This window comes from Eutrema salsugineum, unplaced genomic scaffold (genome assembly GCF_000478725.1).
Source record: "Eutrema salsugineum unplaced genomic scaffold, Eutsalg1_0 scaffold_9, whole genome shotgun sequence".
NCBI classification, from domain to species: domain Eukaryota; kingdom Viridiplantae; phylum Streptophyta; class Magnoliopsida; order Brassicales; family Brassicaceae; genus Eutrema; species Eutrema salsugineum.
In genome coordinates, this window is record NW_006256342.1 from 9,093,721 (window position 1) to 9,116,409 (window position 22,689).

Genomic DNA, 22,689 nt, shown 5'->3' on the forward strand with positions numbered 1-22,689 from the left:
CTAACATATTCATCAGCTTACTAGACTAACCTTAGAAAGTTGGTGTTATACCATTTTGTCCAAATAATCAATATTATTACCAGACTACCATTCTATTTAAAAAAAAAACTTCAAATTATATACATAATAACATTTTCATATTAAATCATATATATACGTATATACACGTATATACAATACATTTCCCTAATTCTAAAAATAGAAATTACAAAACAAAAAAACTCAAAACCCTAATTCCGGCGGCGACGATATAGGCGATTCGGCGACTAGAGAGGCGATTCAGGGTTTTCGGAGACGAAGGAGGCGATTTCGGCGGCGACGAAAGTTTTTTCGGCCACTCATCTGGTAAGTGTTTCACATCTGGGTTCATTCTCGTCTCGAACAAGTTTTTGTCTTGGGTTTTCGGGGTTATGTCGAAAACTGTTTTCGCCTTTAGTCGCGACGGTTGTGTTTGGGTTTCAACGGTGGTTTCGCACTAACGGCGGAAACGGCGGAAGAGAAATCCATCTGTTCACATGATTTTACTCAGAAATCGTATACCTTTTCTTATTTTTTTCAGGGAAGTATTATTATCGGCGGTTTCCGTCTTTCGAGAACGGTTTCCAGAGACCCTACACGATTTCCGGCGAGTAATTTCTGTTCGTAGTGGTTCGGTTCTAATTTGTTTTTAGTAGACTTTTCAATAGTTGTTTCATTTGGTCGATATGGTAAATGGTAGATTTTTCTATGTGAGGTAGATTTGTTTTCGTTTCATTGTCTTGTTTGAATAATCAAAGTATTGTTGGTAGAGTTATTGTTGAGATTGTATTGGTAGATTTATGTATTGTTGGTTGATTTATACCATGTGTGGTAGACTTGTGGTCGTATTTGGTACAATTATATGTTATAGTTGCTCCCGGGTTTGGTAGATTTTATATTATAGTTGCTTTCGAGTTTGGTAGACATGTTCATGGTAGATTTGTTTTCATATGTGGTGCGTAATTTGTGTTTGTAATGGTTGGGTTAAAAATTGCGTTTGGTAGACTTATGTATTCTATATTTGCGTTCTCGCTTTGTGTGTGGTAGATTTTTGTTCGTTTTGGTAGATTTGTAAATGTTTTGTGCTAGGTATTCTATAGTTGCTGTCGAGTTTGGTAGATATGTGTTTGTTCATGGTAGATTTGTTTTGATGTGTGGTAGATTTGTAAGATTTTAATGTTTTTATTTGTTTGCAGACATGGCTTCAGGTAGCGGCTCAAAGGATTATCCCCAAAGATTGTACCCGGAAGGCAAATCTCCTTTGCTGAAGAAGAGTTGTCATCATAACTGCAAGCTTCATGAGTTCATCATGATGATCAGGGATCACCTTGGGGAAGAAATTTACAACGACATCATGAATAATTCTCAAGTTGGCGTGCTACTGAAGCTTGCATTGACTTCGTTCATATGGAGTGCTAAGACGGTTCAGTATTTCGTGAGCAACCAACTGAAGGTGGATAGGAATCATGAGTTCTGGACTCTTATTGGAGGTCGCCCGGTTAGATTTTCACTCTTCGAGTATGCTGAAATCACGGGGCTAAACTGTGACCCAATTGATCCCAATGACAAGTTGGAAATAGATCACACCGAATTTTGGGCTGAGATTGGAGTGAGAGGTGGGGAAGGCCCTAATTGGAATGAGTTAGAAGCTCGGATGAAAACTTGCCAAGCATGGACTTATGAGAAGAAGAAGATGTTGGCGTTACTTTTCATTTTGCATGTTGGCGTATTGGGACTTCACCGCAACAGTCGAATCCCGTTGGCTTTAGCCAAAACAGTTATGGATGAAGCAGCTTTTGAAAGACAGCCGTGGGGTCGTTATGGATTCCATGAACTAATTTATTCCATCAAGATTGCTAATTTGGGGGGAGCACGATACACTCTCCACGGATGTGTACAGGCAATGCTTGTTTGGGGTTATGAGTGCATCCCTATATTGGCTGAGAGAGCAGGGAAAGTACGCCCCGATGTAGATGACTCGGTTGTTCCTCTTCTTAGGTGGACTTCATCACGGTGTCGTTATGTTTTCGAGACTCTTTTGGAGATGGATAAGAGTGAAACCGAGGACCACAAGGTACTTGTACCTTAGCAGCTAGTTGGTAGAGTTTAGTGATAATAGCTTAGTGTTTGGTAGAGTATTTGTGGTAGAGTTATTAAATGTGTTAGAATTTTACATTTGGTAGAGTTTTTACATTTTGGTAGAGTTTTTACATTTTGGTAGAGTTTTTACATTTTGGTAGAGTTTTTACATTTTTGGTAGAGTTTTTACATTTTGGTAGAGTTTTTACATTTTGGTAGATTTTTTGTTCAGTTTGGTAGATTTATTAATATCATGGTAGATTTATTAATATCATTTTCTATGGGCATGGCAGGTTCGGGTTAGACATCTAATGGTGGTGAAGCCCTTGGAGGAAATATATCCTGTCTGGGAAGGTGAACCCCGACGTGTAGACGTCGATATAAAGGTGCATAACATGATATGCGATATTCTGGATGGAAGCTTGGATGAGGGGTTCTGGGAATCTCCCAAAAACGTAGGTGGTGATGCAACAGGTGGTGATGCAATAGTTCAGACGCCGAAACAGTCGAAGAGGAAGTTGGAAACTCCACGCGTGGAGAAGAAAAAGAAAGAGAAGGTGAAAGAGGCTGAAGCAACGGATTCAACTCCGAGAAGCAAAAGGAGAAGGGAAAGAGAGGCAAGGAAAGAAGAGACGAACCACGAAAACAAGGAGAAAAAGAAACGTAAGAAGGATGATGAGGAAGAAGATGATGATTTTAACTCACCGGTGAAGCTACTGAAGGATGCAATTGAAGAAAAGAGAAAGGAGAAAAGGGAGAGAAAAGAAAGAAAGGAGAAGGAGAGAGAGAAGGAAAGAAAGGAGAAGGAGAGAGAGAAGCAAAGAGAAAACAAGAGCAAGGAAAAAGAGCCCGCTGTGGAGAAGGAGGATAGGACGAATGAGATCCTCATGGCAATCAATGGTTTATCAACGACGGTTGCATTGCTAAACAGCAATGTCAGCAGTGCTGTAATTCGTATAGACCACCTGGATAAGAGGATTGCCGTTATCGAGGATAAACATGAAGAGAAAGATGAGGCCATGGCGAATTCTGGGAACCAGGTTGACAACGACCATGTTGACAATGATGATAATGCCGGTGATGCAGAATCCAAAATCTCACCTAAAACCCCTAGAGCAAAGGCATCTCCTCCAGCAGCAGCGCCAGTAGCAGGAACGTCAACGGGAGGTGGAGCAGGAACGGGAACGGGAGCTGTGGAAAAGGATCCGGTACGCAAGTCTCTCTTCTAATATCAGTAACTTAGCAAAAGTTACTGGAGACAACATTCAACTATGTTAAAAAACAGATCGTTTTCCTTTATGGTAGATTTGTACGAAATACTTTTTTACTTTGGTAGACTTGTATTGATGGTTTTTTTTTTAAACTTTTTCTGCACAATAGACTTTTAATGTTTTCTTGGAATACAAGATTAACTTATGTGGTAGATTTTTACATAGTTTGGCAGTGTTTTTTATATTAGGTAGATTAATAATTAATTCGGTAGATTTTTAGGTAGATTTAGTTATGTTAATATTTGGTTTGACTGATGTGTGAAATTACTATACATGCGAAGTAGTCGTGGATGATGGAGATGCAGGAAACATCAGAGCTAGGTTTTCCTGTTGCAAGAGTTGTTAGAACCCCAGCGTCGAGAGGAAAGACTGTAACCAAAGTGAAAAAAGAACCTGCTGATCCTAAAGAGAAGAATCAATCAGGCACAAAGTCAAAACCTGATTTAAAAGACAAAAACGAAGAAACCCAGATAATCAATATAAGCGATGTTTCACGGCCAGTACAGTCTAGACGAGTACAGATCCCTTCCCTGCAAGACGAAGACGACTCAGCGATTGAAGATATGAAGAAACGCTTAGATAAGCTGGTGGAACATGCAACAAATCCACCTGCTGAGAAGGAAAAAAGGGGACGCAGCCTTGCACCTACCCAGGTTTTACCCTACCTTGGTAACTCAGTGGTGAGACGCATCATGGACCCAGCAGGTCCCCCTCCTGGGAGGTATGATCCTTTTGAAGCGGTGGACAGTCGAATACTGGATAATCTAACCTGCTACGTAGCTTTTGAAGCGTAAGTCAGTTTTAAACTTCCATGGTAGACTTACTTGTTTGATTTGGTAGACCTATTTGTTTTATATAGTAGACTTATTAGGTATGTTGGTAGACTTACTTCGGAGTCTGGTATGTCTATGTCATTTTTCAGGGAAAAACAGTTGGCGAGTCCATATGCAGGAGGAGAATTTTACCTGACACTAATGACCCCTAAAGAAAAATGGCCGAGAAAGGAGTATGGGTGGTTGCATGATCAGGTATGTGGTCGTATCAGGGACCCGATTTTAGTTTCTATTGGTTTAGTAGACTTTGGAAATTGTTTGGTAAACTTTGGAAACTTAATGATAGAATTACTTTGGTAGACTTGTTCAGATGAGTGGTGGACTTGTAGTAACTAATGGTAGATTTAGTCATTATGTTTGGTAGACTTGTATTCTATTATGTTTGGTAGACTTGTAAAGCTGGTTGGTAGACTTATATAAATTTGTTTCATTACCTAATGCAGCATATGTGCAAAGGATTAGACATGTTCCGCCAACGGTCTATGCGGTATCCATCTCCTTACAAAGGGGGAAGAGTTGCTTTCATTGATCCTATCTTTTGTCGAGTTTGGTGTGGAGACTATCGAACCAAATTTCTACCAAATGAGAAGAGTTGGATATTCAGTGATGGTTATTTGGACGTTGCCAATGGTCACTACGACCATTACTTGCCTACACACAAGAAATGGGGGGCAGATGTAGATTTCGTGTATATCGCCCACAACGTGAACAACGAACATTGGGTAGCCGTTGAGGTCGACATTCCCAAAAAACAGATCCGAGTGTTTGATTGCATTCCAGATTTATACAGAAAAGGCGAGGTGGAGGAGTCTGTGAAGCCCTACGCGAGGATGATTCCGTTGTTGTTGAAACATATGGCACCACCGGAGCTCAAGAAAGGTATGAAGGAGGGCCAGTTTCATATCTACATGTATAAAACAGCGGCACTAAACAGACAGACAGGTGCAATGCAGCTTAGTAGATTTTTTTTTTTTTTGGTAGACTTTTAACTAATTATCGGATACTTGTTATCAGGTGATTGTGGCGTCTTTAATTTGAAGACCATTGAGTGTTTGGCTTTGTGCCATAAATGGGACCAGCTGAAAGATAGCAACATGCCTCTCATTCGTATGAAATACGCAGCTGAGATTTTTGATGAGGTACATAAAGCAGATGAATCCCGGATGTCTGATCCTAACCCTCGAAGTTTATTTGATGACAAGTACGGTTTTCAGACAGACTCCGCTAACTGAGATATTGGTTTGGTAGACCTTTGGGATCTGAAATCGTTTTTTGGTAGATTTAATACTCAGATCCAAACTAATTGGTAGATTTTTGGTATCAGATGTTGTATTTTGGCCGATTTATTACTCATAGCCAGCCTCTTTGATGGTCTTTTGGAATTTAGACGTCGCTTGTGTTTTGGAATTTAAAGCGACTAGATGCTGATGTAAAAGGAACCTGCTTTGTAGTCTACATGCTGGTCCTATTGCTTTACATGAATGGTAGATTTATAACATCATTGGTAGATTTATTGTAATCTTGGTAGATTTATAACATGATTGGTAGATTTATTATTGTAAAATAGTAGAGTTTAGATAAAACAAGTTCCAGATATACAAGTACATAAAACAAGGTTTTCAAGCGGATTATTGCAGTCTATAATAATACAAATACAAGGTTTTCGATTTGTCAACTAAGCTCGACATGTTAGGCGATTATGTCCGCCTTGGCCACAGTTACCACATTTGGGGATCTTCCGAGGACGTTTACTCGCCATGGCGGCTTCGAACGCACCCTTAATCCGAATTTTCTTTGGCCTGCCGGGTTGGTTGCGAACATCAGGCGGGCGACAAATTTTGGTAGCTACTTCATCTGGCACAGGGAGTGCTACGTCTCTTGGCATCACACTAACAGCATACGCTTGTTGCAAGTAACTAGTGTGGTAGTAATGATGGCAAAGAGAGACCGGCGACAACTTCCTCCTATCGGCGGTGGCTATGGCATGTACACAAGGAATTTTATCCAAATCAAACCGTCGACAAGTACATGTTTTCTCTGTCAAATTGACAACATGTGCAGATGTTGTGCCTAAAACCTCTGTACGATGCTGATCAATCTCTTGCACAGGTAAGAGTTTAGCATCTTCAACTCTAGCCTGTCGGCAAGGAATTATTTAGACGTTATATAAGTCTACCAAATAGGAGATATAACTCTACCAAATAAATGAAAGTCTACCTTAAAGGAAAAAGAAAGCCTACCAAATAATTTGAAAGTCTACTTAATATCAGATAGAAGTCTACCAAATAATACAAAGTCTACCTAATAGCAGATACAAGTCTACCAAATAATAGAAAGTCTACAAGGTAAAGTAGTGTCTACCTCAAGCAACTTCTCAACGCCCGTTGTTAGAGTGGTAGCCATGTTATTGGCATTGCCACGTCTTTTAGCAAACCACCTGGTCAGGAGACTCCTTATATCATCCACTAGTCGTACGATAGGCTTACCTCTTGCAGCAGATAGCACCTTGTTTAATAACTCCGCTATGTTGCTAGTGGTGAAATTGTACCTATCACCTTGGAAGTGTACACGACTCCACATACAAATATCTGCCTTCACCAAGTATGCATGCAATGCAGGATTTGCCTCTTGAATCTGAGCAAAAAGGGCATTGAACTCGAGAAGTCTATAAGCAGTGGCAGCCTTCTTAACAAGCTTGAATGTTTCAGCGCCTCTGAATTTCAACATAATGTTCTTATGGAGATGATATGTACAAATACCCCGACTAGCAAGAGGATAAACCTTCCCTATAGCATTTCCTATGGATTTATGCCTATCAGAAATAATGGCAAGTCCTTTCTCATCAGGAATAACACGGTGTAGTTGTGTAAAAAACCATTCCCAAGACTCATCGTTCTCAGTATCAACAACGGCAAAGGCTACGGGAAAAATGTTGAAGTTTCCATCTTGCGTGGTGGCGAGTAGTAGTGTACCTTTGTATTTTCCATGTAAAAACGTACCGTCGACCACTACCACTTTCCTCATGAAGGGAAACCCCTGTATGCTTGCGCCAAATGAAAGGAACATAAATTTGAATCTATCTTCCTCATCAACTTCTAGCTTGATTAGTGTACCCGGATTTGCTCGCCGAATCATATATAAGTATGAAGGCAGATCTTCATAACCACTTTCAGACGTCCCTAATACTAGTTCTCGAGCATACTTTAGGGCCCGATGTGCTTTCCAATAGTCAACCTGAAAATGAGAAATAATATAGTGAAGTCTACGAAATAAGATAATAACTCTACCAAGTGAGATAATAACTCTACCATAAATATTAAAAGTCTACCAAGCTAGATAATAACTCTACCACAAAATTATATAAGTCTACCAAAGGAGATAATAACTCTACCAAATAAATTATATAAGTCTATCAAAGGAGATAATAACTCTACCAAATAAATTATATAAGTCTACCAAATGAGCTAATAACTCTACCAAATAAATCATATAAGTCTACCACATTGACATTGTAACTCTACCAAATAAATTATATAAGTCTACCAAATGAGCTAATAACTCTACCAAAAATAATAAAAGTCTACCACATTGACATTGTAACTCTACCAAATAAATTATATAAGTCTACCAAATGAGCTAATAACTCTACCAAAAATAATAAAAGTCTACCAAAAGAGATAATAACTCTACCAAAGAAATAATATAACTTTACCACATACCTTTATACTATATCGTTTAGTCAAGGCTTCGGCGACGTGATTTGGTAAGACTTTTGGGCCAACACCTCCCACGAAGTCCTTATATAGCCGGCCTAGAATCTCATGGGTTGCATGGCGGGTGCGTTGTGATCGCACAGTCACAGAACATGTGTGTTCTCGAGTATAAGTTTTAACCCAAAAACATTTGCTGCTCCCAACAGTTGAAGCGCGAACCCTCCATTTGCAACCATCTACCCAACACTTAACAGTTAGCAATTTCTTACTCGAATGATCGACATTGTAGTCGAACTGTGAGCAATGGAAAGAATTTTGAGTCGCATCTCGAAGTCCTCTTTTGTTTCATAACGCTGGCCAACAACTAAGTCTAAAGATGAAATCTCTAGACTTTGAAAGTCGGGAATTGTAGTCGGTCCCCTTTTCTTCGGTGGTAGATTTAGCAAGTCCTCCTCATCTGAAATTTCACGATCTGGACGTTTCTCACGTCTACCGTACTCTTCGTCATCGGAAATTGCACCATCAGGATCTTCACATCCATCAAATCTGGTTGACAAATCCTCTTCTTCTTCATGCATTTCTTTGGCTTGTCCAACTTCAACACCTTGTTGCGGACGATCTTGGCGCACTTGTTCTTCATGGACTTGACTAGGACATGCATCTCGATCTTCGTCTTCATCAACAACTCTCTTCTGAACTTTTTCTTTAATCTCAACACATAAACGAACCGTTTTGTTTTCGTTCTGGAATTGATGCAAAAAACTCTGCAGCTGTCTTGAATTACCAACAAACACAGGAGGTGTATCCAGAGGTAATTTCCGCCGGACTTCAGACGACAACATATAGCTGAACTGAAGCTCATAAAGATGTTGATCCAACCCGAAATCTTCATATGCGATTTCAACCAAATCGGCAAAGGACGTTTTGCGGTCTATCCCTATAAAACTACATCTCCTAGACTGATCTACGATGAAGACCCACCTGGTTTTCTTCAAAACCCAGTTACCACAAACCAAAACAACTTGATCCATGAATATAAAAGTGGATATGAGGCACAAGATCGAAGTAGAAGGAGATGTGGTTGGAAAAAGAGAGGAAAAAATCAACATGCAAGAGTTATCCCAAGTTTAACAGCTCGACGGCGAAACCTAGAGGTTGAAGATAGACTCTGGTTTTGTTCCGTACTTTAGACAATACATACAGGGCAAAAATGTAAAATCGCACTGCCCGATAACTAAGTCTACCACATTGACATTGAATCTAACATTTTACAAACTAATCTACCATATAGGTGACTAAGTCTACCATTAATAAAACATATGTTCTTGTAATGTTTATAGATCTACCAACTAAAGTACAGTATATTTAAGCAGGTGAAAACCCAGCAAAAAACATAAACTTAAGAGCGAGTTGAGATATAAATCTGCTGGTCTTGCGACATAGGTGAGTTTAAACGGTAATAGGGTCGTCTGCGTTTCGGCAATTCCACCGACGGCGAAGGAGTACTCACAGATTATTTGGTATGAACATTCATAACCGCGGTTAACATTTAGTGTTCATAGCATTACACGACTTTTGTTATAGATTATTGGAGTTTTCTATCATTGTTGGGGTTAATGTTCAATGAAAAAGTCACCCTGCTTTAATAAAAGTGATAAAATGCATCTATTTCGTCGTTGAAAGGTTGTTTCTCGGCTATCGGCGGCTGTAGGCCTAAACCCAGAAACCCTAGTAGTTTTGTGTGAATGGTAGACTTTTTTTGATATGTAGTAGAGTTTTAGGATTTTCATTTATAGTAGACTTTTCTGGTTTTTCTGGTAGACTTTCGATGATTATGGTAGACTTTTAATATTTATAGTAGACTTTTGTTTATTTTGATTTGTGTTGTTTAGTACTTTTCTTATCGACGCAGACAATGCCGAGCTATAGCGACAGTTCTTCTGAAGAGCCGGAAATGGACATGTTACAGTGGTCGGGTTTTGGAGATTTCGGGATTCCAGAGAAGTGTTTTTGTGGTCGTGATATGATCCTTAAATCAATGACTGGTGATACGCCAGCAACACCTGGCCGTAGGTACTACACTTGTCCATTCTGGTTGAAGGAGGTAAGTAGCTTGAATATTTGTCTTAAGTTTTCTTAAAATATCCATTTGTTAATCTTTAGTTAACTGTTGTGATACTTAATGTATGAGATTGGCCTGATGTATGTAGGGGAGTCGAGAACATATCTGGAAATGGTGGGATGAGGCTGTTAGAGAGGAATTGGAACGGTTGAAGATTGACCTTGAGAACCATAAGGAGAAATTGCAAGTGCTTGGCAGGGATCAAGCTTTTGATCCTCGTTTCATGCGTTTGGAGAATCGTTTCCAGTCATTGGAGAGGTCTATGGAATGCAATGACTTGGTCGGAGACATTCGGGAAATGAAAGATGAGATACTCCGGCTTCAAGGAGACTTTGTTTGGATGACTGAGCAAAACGCCAGAGGTGACCACTACTTGATGCTGGCGTTGCTGTTCGTGTTTGCAGCCATTGCGTATATGTTAAGTACAAGTCAGTTTCCTTATGTTTAGTACTAAGGAATCTTGGAGTACAACGTAATGTTCCCTTAAGTCGAATGGTAGACTTCTATTATATTGTTGGTAGATTTGTTATAATTAATAGCTTTCGAGTAGTAGACTTCTTTGTAAAAGACTTGTCATGTTCCCTTATTTCAATTACAATCGAACGAATGGTAGACACATAAATCTACTTAACACAACATAAATAGTAATAGCTTTCATATAAGTCTACTTCACAATGAAAACAAATCTACTTAAGTAAACATAAGTCTTTCATCAAACATGAAAGTACAACTATTGATGCAATCAACGAGGCCATTCCATACAAAATGACGGTATTATCCACCAGAAAGTGGCACACTCCAATTTCCAGAAGCAGGATTCGCAAAGTTGATCCCCATAGGTATCGAGCAGGTATTCATCTCCCATCCAACGCAGGTCTGGTACTTTGAGACAACCACAAATCCTTGTACTTAAAGATTTTTTATAAGCCTGGAAAACCATTTCCACCAGTTCCTCGGGCTTCTGGAAATTGAACGGAGGCATGAAGATCTTTTCCATAGTCAATCTCATTTTCGTTGCATCTTCCCGGGAGAGAGCTTTAACGGAGTTGAATACCTCTGATGTGCCATCGATGGTTAGATGTAACATAGTGTGGCAGTACTTACCCAAGAGAAATCCATTGTCTGATGCCATTTTAATGAAATCCAACCCAGCTTGGAGGCTATTTTCGAAAAAAATCAGCGATAAACCTCTTCGCAGTTGTGCGGATGGATTTCCTGCCTCCAAGCACCGTGTGAAGAATGCACCCACCCTTCCATGTTGATCCCACTTCCACGGCGCGATAAAGTTGATTAAATCAACTTTCCTAAGAAAACCCGCTTCGTTAGAGATGTTGTTAAGTGTTTTCGACAAAACTTTTGCAAGACAAAGATCCGCATACGAGTTTGAAGATATTTTTAACAATATCTCGCACAAAAGATCAGAAGGGAGCGAGTTGAGATTCGCCATAGGAAAATCGGGATGGGAAATGAATCTTCTCGGTTGTGGTATTTATAGAGAACTTACACTTCTTTAAATCGATGCAACGGTTCTTTGGTAACGGTTTCACATAACCGTTACCAAAAGTCTACCAGAGGGACGAAAATAGAAAGACGTACAACACTGCAACCATAAGTCTACCAAACGGTAGGTTTTTTCGTAGATAGAACAATTCTTTTAGCACAAAAAAGTAATTTCATTCCATAAAGTCAAATGTCTGCCAAACATTAACTACTAAGTCTACCTCAAGCATGAAAAATAACTCTACCATATAAACAAGTCTACCATAAGCATGTCATATGTCTACTTTTTTATCATAAATGTACCGCAAAAGGAAATAAGTCTACCAACTCAGGAAATAAATCTACTTCATTGTCAATAAATCTACCGAAAAAGTCAACTATGCTAGAAAGTCAACGCTTTTTTAACAAGTCTACCAAAACTTTTGACAAGTCTGCCATTCATAACAACAAATCTACCGAAACATAATAAATCTACCTATCATCGTCAAAACTCTACCAAAATAAGTCTACCAACATTTAAAAACTCTACCAACTTTCGAATAAATCTACCATCGACCTAATAACTCTACCGACAAAATTTCTGCGTTGACCAAAATTTCATAAGTCTACCGTCATAGCTTGGTAGACTTATTAAATTTTGAGCGCCATAATCAGCCTACGTGGCATTAAAAAGTAATGACATTTTCGTAATTAGGTTTTTTTTCAACAAAGACGAAAATGGTGTTTTGGGTATGCTAGGTTGGTTTTGTAAAAAAAATAAAAGTGCGTCGAACGAGTAATATAGATACTTTCTAAGGTTAATGTAGTAATCCTCCCTCATTATTATGTAGGTTCCACCATTGTTGGAAATTCTTCTAACCGACGTTCCTTGATATTTCCTATAAATTGAAAATAAATCTATTTTAAAAAACTCAGTTTGATTTATACTTCATTCATCCGACTTAAACTATGTCCTTTTATTCCCAAAGGTCATCAGCTAAAGTATTTGTGAAGAACTTATATACACTTGATTTATAAAGTGTGGCGTATAATATTCCCTAAGGTCATCAGCTAGAATATTTGTGAAGAACTTATATACACTTGATTTATAAAGTGTGGCGTATAATATGATAATACTCTTGTTTCTTAGGGTATTTGCTTTTGGTTTGGTTTTTTTTTTATGTTTTCTAGTTTTTCCGTTTTATAAAAGCTTAAACTATATAAGAACGGTTCCTAATTTGGTTTGGCATTGTTTGATTTTCTTTGGTTTACGGCATATTAGCTATATAAAAACTATAACCATATAAAACCTATGGTTTGGTTTTGGGTTTTTCGGCATTTGTTTACAATTTCTTAAATTTCTTCCAAAAAGTGTAAAAATTTCAATGCACACACACAAGCATAATGTTTATCAAATACTTCAATAGTCCATGTTTCGTTGCAACATGAATTTGATATTGAGTCTGATTGATGACTCTGTTTAAACAAGGCCATTAAAAAATTTTGAGTGGTTATAGCAAAAGCGGTTAGAAAAGAGGCGATTAAAAATAACGGTTAGAAAAAATGGTTTTATAACAGAAAGCGGTTGAAAATTAAGCTTAATTGGTAGCATTACAGTGGTTAAAATAATGTAAATGTATAAAATTATTATTACAATGTTTTTTAGATAACTATTTATAAAATGATATAATAATACATAGTTTAAACTTGATTATATGAAATTTGAATAAACAAATATAACAATTATTATTTATGAAATATTTTTTAAACAATTCAAAATAACTCCTCTTGTTTTATATAACTTGCATCATTCACCTATGATCTGCTGTAATTTGGTTACGAATTGTTGCCATATATATATATTTGTTCTCATAATTTATAATAATCTATGTAAGATTAAAAATATATGCACAGCCAATGTTTGATCCTTTGGTGGACTGACTTGAATATACTAACACATCTATTTTCTGATTTTTTTGGTTTTGTCGAGTGAATTGAATGATTAAAAAAAAACAACAAACATATACATATAAATAAAATTTTTTTTACTAGTTTATTATTAAAAATTAATATTAAACCACAAATTTTATTATTAAAAAAAATTCTGGCTACAATCGCTCGTTTGCTCGAAACGTCCATTTTTCACAGTTTGTAACCACTCAAATATTAACCTCCAACTGCTCGAATCATCCTTTAAACGCCCGTTTCAAACGCAGATTACAGCCATGGTTTTAAATGCTTTCTCCAACCGATCTTGCTGATTAGTAGCATTTTTTCACCGTCCTTGCCAACCGCCCGTTTAATGCTACCAATCAGACCCTTAATTACCATGCTCTAAAATTAACTTCCTAATCCTAACTTTAGTTAAATGCTATTCTAGGCAGTGACAGAGGCAAATCAACTGATAGAAAAAAAAATGCTTTCAATTCGAATCACAAATTTAATGTTTTTTTTTCTAGATCACCCAAGTGCTAGTGTGTGTTGTAGAAATCTAGATGACGAATCCTCATTCCTCAAGGAACTAAGCTATAACTCACTAGGAATGCAAGAAATGAAATAAGCTAGAACAAGCAAGTGTTGTGGTTTTTATGTAACAATCCTTACTGCAAGTCTGCAAGAATTGAAAAGTAAACAAAGAACGAAAAGATGCAAAAGAAATTAAACAAAGCAAAGAGCAAGCAAACAATTACAAAGCAATAATATCTATGTTTTCCACCATTGTTCCCTAAACATGTAGATTTATATTGAGTTTGATTTTGTCTAACCAATTGCAAAGCCATAATATGTATGATTTAAAAGATACACTGTCTATGCTGTTATGTGTCTCTGCACTTTCATCTCCATACACTTCTTCAGTTTCACAATCTCCATGGTTCCAGACATTTGAAGTTATTTCCGTTTTTATGAACATGAAGGGACTTTATTTTTTCCTCTTCTTTGTCTCTGCACTGTCATCTCCATTTGTTTCTTCGTATGCTTCGTTTGTCTCCATTGATCCCGACCTCTTGAAGAAACATCAATTATCTCTGAAAGGAGTGAATTTGCGATTTATTCCATTTCCTACTCATGCAAGCTATAAAGAGAAAAAGAAAGAATGTTAGAAAGCTGATAAAGTTTTATCTCTTACTTAAAAAGGCGAGAGAGATTTGTAGTTACCATGTTCTTGTATGGCCTTGAATCTTGATATACATTGGATGAGTATGGGGATAAAAACAAAAAAGTGTTTCATCGAGCAGTGAAAATAAGAGAGGCCATGAATGGTATTCGTGAGCTTGAAGATAATGGGATTTTGATCACGGGTCAAACTGAAATCAAGGAGAGGGCAGTCGAACATTTCAATAAAATTCTAAACGATTTGCCAGGGGATATTAGTACAGTGAGTCCATATGAACTGAGAGATTTACTGCCTTATAGGTGCGCACGCTGAGGATCAAGTGTTGTTATTAAGGGCTGTGTCGGAAGCAGAGGTCAAAGGGGTTCTCTTTGCTATGGCATCAAATAAATCTCCAGGACCAAATGGATATACTGTTGAATTTTTTATGGAGAGCTGGCCAATTATTGGGAAAGATCTTGTCATCAGCATACACTCTTTCTTCATTAAAGGATTTTTCCCTAGAGGAGTTAATTCGACGATCTTGGCATTGGTCCCTAAAAAGGAAGGAGAAAAAAGCATGAAAGACTATAGGCCTATTGCTTGTTGCAATGTTCTCTATAAGATAATTTTGAAAATATTGGCTAATCGGTTGAAACAGATTCTCCCCCAGTTTCTGGCACCGAATCAGTCAGCTTTTGTCCAGGATCGGCTCCTACTAGAAAATCTTCTGCTTGCATCTGAATTGATTTCTGGGTATGACAAAGCTTCAATCTCACTTAGGTGTGCTCTGAAGATCAATATTTCAAAAGCTTTTGATTATGTGCAATGGAGTTTCATTCTGAACATTTTGGAAGCTTTGAACCTATCATCTGAGTTCATTCCCTGGATTGGTGTATGCATATCCACGACATCATTCTCAGTGCAGGTAAATGGGGAACTATCAGGATATTTTAGGAGTTCAAGAGGTCTGAGACAGGGCTGTTCGCTATCTCCATATCTTTTGTCATATGTATGAATGTTCTCTCTGCTATGCTTGATAATGGAGTGAACCAGATATGTTCAGCTATCATTCAAAGTGCTCGAACATAGGTCTTACCCATTTATGCTTTGCAGACGATCTAATGATTTTTCGGAGGATTCCCTAAGATCTATTGAAGGTATTCTAAAGGTCTTTGATGAATTCTCCAAAATGTCGGATTTGAAGATCAGTGTAGAGAAATCTACAGCCAATCTAGAAGGAGTGACAAATGCTGTCATAGCCCAAATATCGCAATGATTCTCCTTTACTTTCGACGTGCTACCAGTTCGATACCTTGGACTTCCTCTTCTCATCAAGAAGATGAGCTCGTTGGACTATATTTCTCTCATTGATAAGATTAAACAATGAATAAACTATGGACAGCGAGGGCATTGTCGTTTGCTGGCGTACAGCTACTCCAATCGGTCATTGCTAGTTTGACGAACTTCTGGATGTCAGCTTTCAACCTGCCCAATAGGTGTATCGATGAAATAGAGAGCATAGGCTCTGGCTTTCTTTGGTCTGGTCCTGATCTTATTACTAGAAAAGCAAAGGTCGCTTGGGAAGATGTCTGTAAGCTAAGGGACAAAGGAGGTTTGGGCTTACAAAACTTGCAAGTGGTGAATGAGGTATGTGTCCTTAAGCTTGTGTGGAGGATCTTGACGGAACATAACTCTTTGTGGGTTAGATGGATTCGTTCGAATCTTATGCGTGGCAACTCCATTTGGAAAACGCTAGCTCTTACTAATGGATCTCCTGGATCTTGGATGTGGAAGCAGATTCTTAAATGTCGACAACAAGCAATCCAGTTTCTTAAAGTTCAGCCTGGTAATGGTCGGTCCACAACATTTTTGTATGATAACTGGTCGGATCTGGGGAATATCTTACCACATATGGGGGCTCGAGGTGTTATTGAATTGGGTATTTCAGATGTGGCATATTTAGATGAGGTAATGCTTTCTCATAGGAGACGACGACACAGAGTCTTGATTCTTAACAAGGTGGAGGATGAGATAGCGAATTTCAGGCTGCGATATAACCAGGAGACTGAGGACTTGTATTTATGGAGATGGAAGGAAGACAAGTTTAAGGCTCACTTTAGCACAGCTCCAACACGAGATCAGTTGCGCATTAGATCATCAACAGTATCTTGGCACAAAGGAGTTTGGTTTAAGCGTCATTTCCCTAAGTTTAGGTTCATTACCTGGTTTGCAATGCATAATCGGCTGACAACAGGGGATCGTATGCGAGCTTGGAATGCCAACATCTCCTCAGTCTGTGTTCTATGTCGAGATCCATGGGAAACAAGGAGTCATCTTTTTTTCTCTTATCCTTTCTCGACAAAATTATGGGAGAGATCAGCAAGAGGGATTCTGCAACAGATTTTTCTACGGATTGGTTCATCATATCTGATCTTGTATCAAAGCCATATAAGAGTTATCTGCAGAGCTTTACTATATGATATGTGTTTCAATTGACGATCTATGTTTTGTGGAGAGAGAAGAACACTTGAAGGCATGACCATATTCCAGCAACAGAGCAGACCTTAATCAAGACCATGGACAAAGAGAATGAGGAATTGTTTTAGCACTATACGACTTCTTGGAGACAAAAGATTTGATGAGGGACTGCAAAATTGGTTTGCATCCTATGCTGCAAACTAGAGAAAAAGTAATGGCTTTAGTTGATCTAAACGCTCGCACTTTTGATGTAGAAACGGTTTTTTTTTTGTTCGAATAAATTTAACATTTATTCAAAAAAAAAAAACTTAGAAACTGTGATGACAGAAGCGCATGAAACTGCAAAACAACATAAACGATCAAAATAGTAGTTGGAGATAGTATGTATAATCAGATTCACCAAGATATCTGCATTTGGTCCTGAAAAATTTTTGAATCACATTTATAGATAAATAGGAAACAAATCAAGAGGGAACTGCCTCACCATTTTCTTCTTCTTCGTCACTCTCTCAACTTTTGTTTTTTGAATAAAATGTTAAATTATATTCAAAGAAAAAATAAAATAAAAAATTTACAATTGATTTCTAGCATTTTATGAAAAAATTCTTAAAGAATACAGTTGTTTATATGTTTCTTCTTGTGCCAAACCAAGTGCACAAACCGTTTTCATACCTCCTTTTGCCATTCCGATGAAGTGAGCTCAGTCTATTCTGCATTGTGATGTCAGTTTCTTGATGAAGAGACCTGATGGATTTGGTGGCTCTCCGTGTCTTCTATTATTTATCTCGCACCAGATCGTATGTATTGCTGCCTGAAATATGTATCAGAGGATGAAGGTCCTTGTTGCATCATACGGTGAACGTGTTACACACTTAATCACCTCCGTCCATTGCTCTAAGAATCCAGTCCCCATAATCCTCTTCACTAGCTCTGTCCACACTGCTTTAGTATATGGACAAATGAATAATAGATGTTCTCTGCTTTCAAGTGTTTAGATGCCGAGAACAACCTGTAGATGCCGAGATATTCCACCTTCCCATTCTGATCCCTGTTGAGAGTCAATTCTTTGCAGCTAACCAAGCGACGAAAGAGTACTTTGGAGTGGCTCCCGAAAACCAGAAACCTCGTGAGGGTTCCCACACAGCACCTGTTGTTCTCATTGCTTCCCCTGTTTCCTTCGAATTGAATTTGTTTTTATAATCTCCGCCTTTTCCTCTCCATAAAGCTACATCTTCCTCGTCTTGGGTTCTTTGCTGTTTGGTGATCTGTATTACCTCCTCCACTTGCATTAGATACTGGTTTTGGTGTCTTCTTCTCTTATTATGATCAAGCAATTTCACGAGAGAAGCGTTACTTATTATTCCAAGGTCTATACATCCTCTCCAACCCAGCGTATCATACAAGAACCCAAGCTGCTCCATTTGTCATACCAGAAGGAAACTCGGTATCCATTCTGAACTTCACTCCATAATTATTTTTGTGCCAAATCTCTATATTTGAGCATTTTTTCCCAGATCCAGGATCCTAAAGTTGTTGTTTCCTTAACTGCCCAAAAAGAGTTTTTCCTTATCAGATGCTTGTGGATCCAATTCACCCAAAGAGAGTCCCTAGCAGATAACAGCCTCCAAATAAGCTTTCATACACAGACTTTGTTTACCAGCTCCAAAGGTTTGATTCCCAATCCACCTTCCTCTCTCAGTGAGCAGACGACCTTCCATGAGACTGGCTTTTTTTTGCATTAAGATCTTGACCAGACCATAAGAAAGCTGCACAAAGTTTGTCTATATCTTGTATACATGATTTAGGAAGTTTGAATGCAGCCATTCAGAAATTTGTCAGACTAAATATTACAGACTTAAGAAGTTGGAGGCGGCCATCGAAAGAGAGATTCTTGGCCGACCAAGATCCTATCTGATTCCTAATTTTCTCAACCAATGGATTGTAGTCTGACTTATGCATCTTCCTGGTTAGCAAGGGTAGGCCTAAATACCTTACTGGTAATGTGCCATGCTCAAATGGGAATTATCCTAGGATCTCATCCTTGTGTTGATCAGCAATGCCAGCCATATACATTGTCGATTTCTCAATACTAATATGCAATCCTGAATGAGTTGCAAATTCCTCAAACATTTTCAATACCCGAACAATAGAATGCTTTTTCTCCAACAACAAATACCGTTAGATCATCAGCAAAACTCAAATGAGTTAAATTAAAATCTTTGCAGCCTGGATGGTAGCTGATCCTTTTGTCTTCATACAGATGACAAACAAGTAGAAAGACAGAGAGCAACCTTGTCTTAATCCTCTAGCACTACCAAAGTATCCAGCCAGCTCACCATTTATTTGGACTGAGAATGATACAGATGCAATACAGAGGTGTATCCAATGCACATACTTGGCCGGGAATTCCATTGCCCTTAGAATGTTTAGTAAAAATTTCCATTGCACTGAATCAAAGGCTTTGGAAATGTCTATCTTCATAGCACATCTTGCAGAGATGTTTTCCTTATGATAATATTTTACTAGCTCAATAGCTAGTAATAGTTTTCCATAAGTAAGCAATTTTTGACAAAGGCTGATTGATTCGGTGCAATAAACTTAGGGAGGATGATCTTCAAACGGTTCGCTAAAATCTTTGATATCAGTTTGTAGATGAAATTACAGCAGGAGATTGGTTTGTAATCCTTCATAGTTAAAGCTTCTTTTTTCTTTGGAATCAGAGCCAATATTGTTGAGTTGATACCCTTTGGTAATAACCCCATCTTGAAGAAGGATTGCACTGCGATCAGGAGATCTTATCTAACTATCGACCAAGATTCTTTAAAAAACTCAACTGTATATCCATCTGGTCCTGGGGACTTGTCCCTTGGCATGGAGAAGAGGGCCTTCTTAATTTATGTTTCACTAACTTCATGAATGAGAAGCTGCTTATCTTCTTCTGCACATTTGTAATCAACAATGTTTTCTGGATCTTCTATCTCCCATGGGGTGTAATCTTGATGCAGCACATCTTATCATATCTATCTTAAAGTTTCTATTTCCTTATTATTTTTGCTATGGGTTTTTACTTATGTTTGGTTTTCATATTACTTGGGCTTTAAGACTATTTCCTTTTCGTATTTGTTTAAGGTTTTCGTCTAGCAGCTATTATAAATAGCTTCCTCTTTGTAACGAGAAACCAACTTTGCTTTTATTGAATTATTCAGAGCTTTTCAAGCTTATATCTCTCTTGTTTCTCGGCTATTCCTTCGAATCAACGAGCTACAAGCTTTCTACTTTGTTCGGCTATTCTGTGAATCAACGAGCAATCGAGACGTTACGCTTACGCTACGCAAGTTTTGGTATCAGAGCCAGCACCGTTCCTGTTGTGTTCTTTTCGATCCGAGATGGCTCCTAAGCGCAACCCCCAGCATCAACAAGACGTACGCAACGAAGAATCAGTTAACGAGTGGGCTGAGCTTCGTCGAACGCTCTTGGCTATGCAGGAAAATATTCAGGCCACGATCACCACCTCCATTCAGGAACTCGCAGAGACAGTCTTGAACCATCGCGAGCAGCATCGCCAACAACAGTCATCGCAGGGTTCAGATGAGGAATCAGTCGACTCGCGTGTTAATCCGTTTGCTCGGGATCAGCAAAGGCGACAGCGTGTCGGGGATCGCGGGTTTGACAGAGGCGATCGGAACTGGGAATCGAGCTTTAAAGTGGAGATTCCAGAATTTCATGGTGGCGCACGCGGAGACGAGCTCCTTGACTGGCTTGTCGCTGTGGATGAGGCGATGGAATTCAAACATGTTCCTGAAGATCGTAAGGTTGCTCTTGTTGCAACGAAGTTTCGTGGCAGAGCTGCATCCTGGTGGATGCAATTGAAATCGACAAGGTCTCGCACCGGTAGAGACAAAATCAGTACATGGGACAAATTGCAGAAGCATCTCAAACAAGCGTTTTTGCCGCAGAACTATGATCACACAATGTATACGAGACTACAGAATCTGCGTCAAGGGTCGCGTACTGTTGATGAGTATGCCGACGAATTTTTTCTCTTGGTGACGCGTAATGAGATCTTTGACTCTGAGATACAGCTAGTATCACGCTTTATTGGAGGCTTAAGACAACAGATCCAGACCGCGATGATACAGTTCGATCCTACCTCTTTGGCAGAAGCGCACCGTCGTGCAGTGGCTTTTGAGCAACAATTTAAATCGGGTTCCAACTGGTCTTCAGCTAACCGCAACCGTGTCATTGGGTCAACAAATGGGGAAGCGGCTCAGGCCAATCACACGGGCAAGGACATTGTCGATGGGTCTCAGAACAGTGGTCCTAACCAAGACAATGCTGGTGACGTCCAAGCATTGCGTCGCTCGTCGCGACCTAACATGCTCTGTTGCTACACGTGCGGCAAGCAGGGTCATCTTCAGACGGCCTGCCCAAAGAAATCTCGTCGTGGGTTGCTCATAGATGAGATCAAATGGGACGGTGATGATGAGGAGGGGCAGGAACTCGAGAATGACGAGCTACCTGTAAAACATACTTCGGGCGACCATGGTCAGTCATTGGTGGTTCGTGTCTGCATATCCCCGGTAGCGAATAAGGAACCGTGGCTTAGATCGAATATCTTTCAGTCTACCTGTACGATCAAGGGCAAGGTGTGCCGATTTGTTATCGACTCTGGTAGCTGTCGGAATGTGGTGTCGGAAAAAGCATGTCGTAAACTGAGTCTGCGACGGGAGGAACATCCTGCTCCGTATAAACTGACTTGGCTGAAAGACGATACCGAGGTTCGCATCACTCATCGCACGTTGGTCTCGTTCTCCATCGGTACCCACTACAAAGACAAGCTCTTTTGTGATATCGTACCTATGGATGTCAGTCATTTGTTTTTGGGCCGTCCATGGCAGTATGATCGTTACGTCATGCACCATGGGAAGAGCAACACTTACTCGTTCGTGTTTACGAACAGGCGTATCATCCTCACTCCGAATCCTCCATTCTCGCCATCTCCATCGCGAGCATTGTCGGAGCTGTCTCCTCCACACGCCGTTGAGTGTACTCCTCCTACGCCAGTTCTATTGTGTTCATTAACTTTGTTTCAATCTGAGTTTCAGGACACAGGGTTTGCGATTGTTCTTTTGTCCTCTTCAGTGCCATCAGATGCACCTAGCGTGTTACCTCCACAGATAGCGGGCTTATTAGAGGAGTTCAGGGACGTGTCGCCGAGTGAGTTGCCACAGGGACTCCCTCCTCTTCGTGATATTCAGCATCACATTGATCTTGTTCCAGGCGCGTCTTTACCAAATCGTCCTCACTACCGCATGAGTCCCCAAGAGCATGAGGAGTTGCGACGTCAGGTTGAAGCGTTGATCGCAAAAGAACATGTCAGGGAGAGCTTAAGTCCTTGTGTGGTTCCAGCGTTGTTGATACCCAAGAAAGATGGTTCTTGGCGTATGTGTGTGGACAGCAGAGCGATCAACAAGATTACTGTACGATATCGCTTTCCTATTCCTCGTCCTGATGATTTGTTGGATCAGATTGGTAGTGCAAGGTCTTCTCTAAGTTGGATTTGAAGAGTGGATATAACCAAATTCGAATTCGCCTAGGAGAT

The 22,689-nt window shown here is 39.3% G+C and overlaps 3 protein-coding genes across 3 annotated transcripts; all 3 read left to right on the forward strand.

Moving 5' to 3' along the window:
• Window positions 1-1,216: 1,216 nt before the first annotated feature.
• On the forward strand, window positions 1,217-3,326 carry LOC18009417. The gene is made up of 3 exons (XM_024154440.1): window positions 1,217-2,092; window positions 2,391-2,804; window positions 2,961-3,326. The coding sequence occupies exons 1-3, from the start codon at window positions 1,217-1,219 to the stop codon at window positions 3,324-3,326; spliced, it is 1,656 nt and encodes a 551-aa protein (XP_024010208.1).
• A 335-nt stretch (window positions 3,327-3,661) lies between these two features.
• Window positions 3,662-5,433, forward strand: LOC18008580. The gene is made up of 4 exons (XM_006391354.1): window positions 3,662-4,158; window positions 4,291-4,396; window positions 4,645-5,080; window positions 5,216-5,433. The coding sequence occupies exons 1-4, from the start codon at window positions 3,662-3,664 to the stop codon at window positions 5,431-5,433; spliced, it is 1,257 nt and encodes a 418-aa protein (XP_006391416.1).
• A 15,040-nt stretch (window positions 5,434-20,473) lies between these two features.
• On the forward strand, window positions 20,474-22,651 carry LOC18008588. Its single transcript, XM_006391355.2, has one exon. The coding sequence runs from the start codon at window positions 20,474-20,476 to the stop codon at window positions 22,649-22,651; it is 2,178 nt and encodes a 725-aa protein (XP_006391417.2).
• The last annotated feature ends 38 nt before the right edge of the window (window positions 22,652-22,689 follow it).